The sequence below is a fragment of the Epinephelus moara genome, chromosome 12 (genome assembly GCF_006386435.1).
Source record: "Epinephelus moara isolate mb chromosome 12, YSFRI_EMoa_1.0, whole genome shotgun sequence".
In the NCBI taxonomy this organism is placed as follows: Eukaryota; Metazoa; Chordata; class Actinopteri; order Perciformes; family Serranidae; genus Epinephelus; species Epinephelus moara.
In genome coordinates, this window is record NC_065517.1 from 37,662,838 (window position 1) to 37,671,025 (window position 8,188).

The 8,188-nt window shown below is 40.5% G+C and overlaps 1 protein-coding gene across 1 annotated transcript in view; it reads right to left on the bottom strand.

The window, feature by feature from the left end:
* Positions 1-110: 110 nt before the first annotated feature.
* The window catches only part of mmut (methylmalonyl CoA mutase), a 29,806-nt gene continuing 21,728 nt past the window's right edge, over positions 111-8,188 (bottom strand). The window contains exons 12-13 of the mRNA XM_050058671.1: positions 5,585-5,752; positions 111-2,553 (exon numbers count right to left, since the gene is read on the bottom strand). Of these exons, the coding sequence (XP_049914628.1) occupies positions 2,425-2,553; positions 5,585-5,752 (297 nt within the window). The 3' untranslated portion in view covers positions 111-2,424. The remainder of the gene's footprint in view (positions 2,554-5,584; positions 5,753-8,188) is intronic.

Sequence of the window (8,188 nt, forward strand, 5' to 3'; positions counted from 1 at the left end):
TCATTACCACCAACTCTCATCCATTAAGTTTGAGATATTACCTTCCAGTTATAGAAGTTGACTTCTGCCTTACCAGGCTTTAAAAAAAGATTTATTTCACCCACTTCATGTCCAAAGTTCACATACTTTATTTAGAGCGAAGAGCGCTAAATCTGGTTCACAATCACAAGTAGAAAAATACTATATCCAACTGTTTCATAAATTGGTCTGTGGTTTTATCTCTGACAGAAGTTGGCTGAATTCAACATGATGCAAAAGAGGCAAGAGAAAAAGACAACAGAAGGCCACATTCAAGATGATAATATCCATGAAAATAAAACCCAGGGGCAATGAAAGGTTTATTTTAATGTAAATTACTACCCATCCGTCTCCACTGCTCTAGCACTATTACCACCCTGCATGCTAACTTCAAATTACACACATATTTCACAATTAAAACAGCACAAGTAGGATTATAGTGCTGTGGTGTAATGTTTTATATTGGATGCCAAAAAAAGCGGATCTTATGCCAATGTTTCTATAACATATATTGTTTTTTATGTCATGTGATCTATGATTTATTGTTTGTTAAGTGTGGGTAAAAGTCTTAGGGTCCTTTCACACCAACCTCGTTTGGTCCGGACTTCTGGACTTTGAGGACTGATCCAAACAAAAATAACAGGTGTGAAAACTTCCCTGGGCCACGGTCTGGACCAAACAACCAAATCTTGGTCTGACGGTCTGGATCACACTAAACCATGGCTCAGTTCAGTTTGTCCATGAACAATGCAACATAACAAACTAAGCTGTGGTGGCACATGTGGAGAGGAGGCGACGTTATTACAAAGAGTCAGCTGGACAGTTTTCAATTATTTTCTGAGGATAAGAGCGGGATACAAGAGGATGGGAGAGCAGCTCACGTAGATGATGACAACAGGACATTGGTATGTTCTGTACAGTTCTTAACTGCACTTGCATAATTGCAATGTGAAACCAAAACGAACTGAATCAAATGTATACCACGTAAGAAAAATGCAAACCTGTGTTAACACCTTGGTTCAGACTTTCAGGTGTGAAAAGGCCCTAAATATAGTCTAATTTCTGTCAGAAATATTTAAGTATTTTCTGTTAAAGGGATAGTTCAGATTCTTTGAGGTACAGATGTATGAGGTACTTATCCATAGTCAGTGTATTGCATATTGCACACAGCAGGTGTCAGACGGCACGCCCCCAGATTGGAGAAGCAGCAGCAGGAGTCCAACATGGAAGCTAAATAATGTACTACTAAAGATGAATTTTAGCTACCTAAAAAAATCAATATCAGTTTAAGTGTACACTATATTAAGAATATTTTCACCACTTTACCTTTCAGTCTGACAGCTCGTTCTGACAGGGAAGCCCCTGACTACTTCAGTTCCCCATCTATGCTCTCGTCAAAACCACCAGACTCCCCTGACAAAAACCTTAATTTAAACTCGCTGAATTCAGGAGCTGCTGGTCTACTGCTGCTTCAGTCTTAGTTAGTTTGTGTTGTTGTGTGACTTTGGTGAATCCGAACTTGTCCTTTTTAATGCCAAAGTCACACAACAACACAAACAAAATACCTAATCGAGGCAGCAGTAAACCAGCTGCTCCTGTGTTCAGAAAATATCAAATCACTGTTTTTCTCAATGGAGTCTGGCTGTGAAGAGAGCAATATAACGGCTTCACTTTCCAGTTGGAAATCACTGTCTGACATTAAGGTAAAGCTGTGAAAATATTCTAAATATAGCGTACACATAAACTGATATTTTTAGGTGGCCAAAATATGTTTTGTTCATAACCCCTCCACAGCAGTAGATTGTTTAACATCCACGTCAGACTGCAGCCTGATTCCCCAAACTGTGGGGGTGCTGTCTTTGGATTAAGTACCTCATACAACCCCACTTCAAAAAATCTAAACTATCCTCTTTAGTGTTGAACAAGAGGCAGTCTCACTCCTATTCTGGTCTTTCTAGGATACTAGCAGGATATTAACAATCTTGTAACCACTGCAAAACACACAGGCATCCTTCAAAGGTTGAAGTAATTCATTAAATGGCTGTTTACCCAACAGAAGATGTGAGAATATTTCTTTAGATTTTAACTACAGACTGTTTGTGATGTCATTCTTTTTTCTTTGTGAAGATACAGGATTGAAAAAGACAAACTGTGAGGACACTGTAATTAAAATCAAATTAGATAAACAGTAAATGCAGTGTTAATACAACCACATCACACCAGTAGGGTTTTAATCATCTTGACTACTGTACATGCGTCTGTGTTCTCACACTGGGGAGTGATTTTTGTGATTTTACAATCTTATGCTACGAATCAAACTGATTCTGTACACAAGCGTGAGCTCCCACTTGTGACTTTGCTGTTGCCACAACATGAATAAACAGTTCTTTTAGTTGTAGTCTGAGTTCACATGGCCTGCCGGATGTTTTCCAGGCTCTTCTCAATGTTGTCAATAACCTCCACTGCAGCTTGTGGGATCCTGGTTCCTGGGCCGAAGATGGCGCACACGCCGCTCTGGTACAAGAACTCGTAATCCTGTGTACACACAGAGGTAGAGCATTATCAGGGTTCCTACACATTTTGGAATTTCAAAATTCCATACCCTAATTTCCAGACTTCTCTGCGTTTTTTTTTTTTTGTTTTTTTTCAGAGAATATGCGACATCTGAGTAAATATATCAGTTTATCATATTTCACATCATATTTAATTATTCTTAATAGGCGATTGTAGCCAAGTACCATAATGGCATGCAAATAAAACCTCAGGTAAGTTCAGTGTCTGGGCTGAGGCAAAAAGGTTGGGACTCTGGGTGCAAGCGATGCAGTAACGAGACGTCGGTGTTTTTTCCTTTCATGTGGCTCAGAATCGCCTTCTCCCCCATGTTGGTGATATCAAACGATTTCACACAAAGCTTGCATCTAGCTCTGTGTGTGAATTGGGAATCCTTGGCCAACCAGTATTTATATACGGTATCGTCAAGCCATCCATCCAAAAACTTGCATCTACCTGGGGAGCTGGAGGAGGGTCATGGGGCAGCGGACTGGACATACCACTTGTCAATCAGGTAAAAGGGGCGGTATGTTTTCTGAGACGTTTGCTCTCACACAAACTGTGCTTGGCCCGGCATAAAAGACGATCCGGATTGATTAAATTATTTTTGAAAATACCTAATTTTCTATTTTAGAAAACAGTATTTTAGAACAGTGGTAATAGTCTGGAAACATAAATATTTTTCCATACTTTTTCATTTTCCATACTTTTTAATACCTGGAAATTGATCAAATTTATTTCCATACTTGCGTAGGAACCCTGCATTATGAAGTGCAGTTAATGAGGATTCAGATTTATTCATGTAGAGAAATAAGGATGTGTTAGTTATGCTGTAGCAGAGCAAGGCGGCGCTGCATGCAATCAAGGAAACCTATAGTGTGCTACTAATAATTACATGTATCAGGGGGGTCCTAATCACTTCAGATTGGCTCTTTGTCCACATGATGGCAGGATGACATTTCATTTGCTTATCTGTGTGCTTTCCAAGTGAGCTACATAGTGGCCTCCACACTCGCTGACTGAGCCCTCACAGACTTAAGTCATCCTTTAGTCTGTGCTCTGCTGCAGACTGGAAGACCCAGCAGAGAATGGTGAGGACTGCGGAGAATAATGTCAGAACCTCTCACTCCTTCTTCCATTGGACATTGGACACAAACGCTGCCTGACACGTGCACGCAACATCACGAAGGACTCCACACACCCCCATCATTGACTGTTCTCCCTGCTGGCCTCTAGCAAGAGATACCTCAGCATCAGAAGCAGAGAAGCCAGCTTCATCCCTCAAGCCATCAGACTCCTGAACTCCATAAGATGATTACCCTCTTACACACCATCCACTTACACTGAACTCAGTCAATAAACCTTCTCACACTCTCACTGATCTCTGGTCTGAGCTCGACAGACTTTTATTTGCATTATATTTACTATTTGCACTGGAACTTTTGCTGCTGATGTGTAGCTTTATTCATTTTTATTCAGGGAGTCAAATGCAAGGAAACTTATGGTAAATAAATCAGTGAGGTCGGGTGAAGTCTGCACCCGAAATAAACGCTCTAAAAGTCTGCAGAAAGTCCACTTGAGGCCCTTTGCAGACTGGATAAAATGTGGATTTCAAAGTTACTATGACTGGATTTTGTCACTGTCCTAAGGGTTCTTAAACTTCATAAATTGTTGTAATTCAACGTCTCTTTTTTAAAGATATTTTGGGGGCTTTTTTGCCTTTATTAGATAGGACAGATGTGGTGTCAAAGGGGAAGAGAATGTGGATGACATGTAGCAAGGGGCTACGGGTTGGAATCGAATCTGTGGCTGCTGTGACAAGATAACAGCCTCAACATGTCTTTGTACTGCTGCTTCGCCTTAGTAACATTACCATTGCATGTTTGAGGATCCTGAGGATTATCATTGTTAAAGTTGACATCTCTGGCACTGACGTCGGCACTAGTCCTTACAGGTTTCGTCAGTGCTCCATCATGTTTGCATGCCTTCAATAACCTCACATCATCTACTGGGGCTGCAGTAGCTCAGTCCATAGGGACTTGGCTTGGGAACCAGGGGGTTGCCAGTTCATGTCCTAAATTAACCACAGAGGCCCAAAATACACACACAGATAGCTATACATGCATTGAACTGGCACCTCTCCAGCTACTAGCCCACGCTCCAAACATGGAGCTTCAATAAAATACATAAATGTGATATATGTAAAAGAAACTGTAAACCACGTACAATGTATAAGGCTGTCTCACACATATATGTATAAATAGAAAGGATGTTAATATCAGTCATTATATACTCATCATAAACTTCATCAGACTGCATCCAGGAAATGTCAAAACTTGTTTTACCAACGTTTTAATCAATAACATTCTGAAAATTATTCTTCTGATAAAAAAAAGGATTTTAATTCTCTAGAAATGTTAATTTTTTATTAAGAAGCCATTAATGTTTTAGAAATGGATTTGTCTTTAGTTATTAGTGAAATTGCAATTACGGCCTTGATGCTCTGGCATGTGGCCTCGCTAAAACTGCCCCCTGCAGTCCAAATTGCCCTGCCTCTAAAATGACATAATTCCAGGCCTGACACTAACATAAGTTTTCATTTCCTTCTTGTGTGCTTTTCATTTCCATCAGCTTTCAGAGGGCACAGCTAAGTGCACACAGTGTGGTGGCATAATTAACATGAATGCCAGCTCATTATGTTGAATGCTGTAATCAAACTGACACCAGCACCTCACGCAGCCTTTCTGAGGCTCATTAGAAGATTAAATCCTCCGGGTCGGCTTTAATTACTGAGAAAGAAAATGCCTCACGTATGCTGGGAAAAACTGATGCTTTCACTGATTTTGAAAAACATCAACATTAGCTTGACAAATACGGATAAGAAAATACATGTTTACATGCAAGTGTCCGTTTTTAGTATGCACACAGTCAAATCACTGTTGTGTCACAGAACAAACAGGACGACAGGAAATGAGTGGCACATGATAGAGATTTGATTATCAAAGTCAAAGGCTACCTGTGGTGGGATGACGCCCCCACAGATTACGAGGATATCGGGCCTGTTGAGCTTCCGTAGTTCTTTGATGAGCTCCGGAACCAGGGTCTTGTGTCCTGCGGCAAGCGTGCTGACCCCGACGCAGTGTACATCTGCATCAACCGCCTGCTGGGCGACCTCGAGGGGAGTCTGTTCACCCAAGAGTCAGACATGGAAAAACAAAGACAACACAACTTTGAGTGACATGTATGAAACATGAGAAATACCAACACTTAAAATACAGCCACACAACTGAAGTAAAAGCCTAAATCCTTTTCTGATTTTCCATTCCATCTCATTTTAACAGCTGAATCCAAAACCTTAAGGCTACAATACTGACACAAAATGAATCATTTTGTTGTTCAACTTAATTTATATGGCAAATTTAGATTTGGTGAATGGTTGGAAGAGGATGATAAGAGCTCTAATTATCTCCAGCAGACAGAAGCCTGGAGGGGATCATGTGTTTGGTCGTGTGTGTGTGTACAGGAGTGAGTGTCTGTCTATCCGCAGCTTATTTTGCAAACAAATGGACCAGTCAAACTAATATTTTGTGAGCACCTTAATACTGTATGTATGCTAAAAGATTGCCCCGGAGGAACAAGACAATTCAAAATTAGATCTCTTCGTTGTCCAGCCTATTTCTTCCAGACAGAACTGAGCTGGATATAACATTAATATGAGATTTTGATCATTTTCTCATACTTTTTAAAACCAGCTCCTGAGAAACAGCCTTCCTCTTGTGTCAGCCCGATCCTAATTTATCATCTTAATATGTTCTTTTTCCTTTCTCACTGCAGTAACCTTTATGTGTCTGAAATAATCATCTTATGAGACAACAGTAAGATCCAAAAGAAAACTTAACTGGCAAATAAATGAGCCGGGGGATTTAGTAATCTCCAAATAAGGAGCTGCTTTATTTCTGATGTAACACAGAAGACTCTGGGTCTCATGGTTGTGGTGATTCATAATAGCTGAATAGCTGAGTAGTTTCATACTGTCACTGACTGCTGACTCCTCACTCCTCTTAACCAGCTGACAGGAGCCAGCATTATTCTGTCGGTAATGCATAAGTTAGCATCGCACTGGATCCCTCGTCAAAAAGCTAATGGGATTTTTCCATTGGATTTAAGATTAGTACTAAAAATAAGCTCTGTTATGATACTTACATGTTTTGATCAGGAAGATAATCTTCACACACTTTTATGGTTATTGAAACCTAAAGGCAGTCGTCAGAAGTAAAAAGCTAACGTTAAAAACGGCTATAAACAAACTACACCATGGTCATATGACCCAACGACACCACCATAACAAGTCTGTAAAGCCATGTTCGGCACAGCTCGGCATGATGACGTTCTGTAGTCTCATTTAGCCACTTGTTTGCACCCGCCTTTTTTAAGACACATAAAAGCTTCAAAGTTTACAAGTGTGTAAGAGCAAAACATGAAAGTCTCTTAAAGGAAATGGCCACTTTAGAATGAAAATACAGACAGTACTTACTGACCTTCAGGCCGACAAGAAGTCCAGGGTAGTTTTTTAATCCACAAAACTCATTCGGGGTATCGGAGGATAACAGCTAGCCGGATTTTTCCATACACTTGAAGTGCATGAAACCCACATTTTGAAAATGTAATAAAACTCCGCCAATGCATTTCGAAAACGTCAGAACGGCTCGTCCGTCGTAATCCGAGTGCCCTGAAGCCGCGGCATGCAAAATTGACTTGAAAAGACGTAATTTACCCCGAACGAGTTTTGTGGATTAAAAAACTACACTGGACTTCTTGTCGGCATGAGGGTCACTAAGTACTGTCTGTATTTTCATTCTGAAGTGGCCATTTCCTTTAAGCTTGTGTTAACCACACACCTTATTTCAGGCATCTAATGAAAAACTCATTAAAAAAACCCACTGACTTTAAGATGAGGGAACTGGAACGTTAACTCATTCCTGGGCTTTAAGGACTCATTCCTGGTGGACTCAATTGGCTCGGCTAAAAACAACAAGCTTTACTGTCTGTTACAGGCCACATTTTGGTTTTCATTTTGGCTCAAAAACTGACTTCCATAGAAATGTTTGGTATCATTTAAAACTGGACCAGATCAATTCCATACCCACTATGTTATGATCCACTAAAGTTATGCCTGGTTCACATTACACAACATTTCTGTCTGTTCCAACAGTCACTATGTCACATGACACGATTGTGGAGTCATAAAATCGTGCCATGACTTGGCCGACAGACATGGCAGACTGCACGATGGTTCACACCAATTATCCCCGGTCGTCTTTCACAACGTGTGTGATGTCATTGGGTATTCTTGTCCTATTTTTATAACCTTTACTATTATTTCAGTCACTGTGTCTGTTCATGTTTCAGCTGACATTGGGCTGATATTGTGTAGTGTGAACCAGGCATTAGACATGATGCGAGATTAATTAGGCCCCATTTCAGTTATCTCTGCCACCATCTTGACTGTAAGGGAGCTGGGAGGGACAATTCTACGAGTTTTGTTCCGTCTGTCACACAGGGTTATACCACAGTGGGAGTATTTCAGAATGTCGGTGATGATTCTCAGTCATCCAGGTCA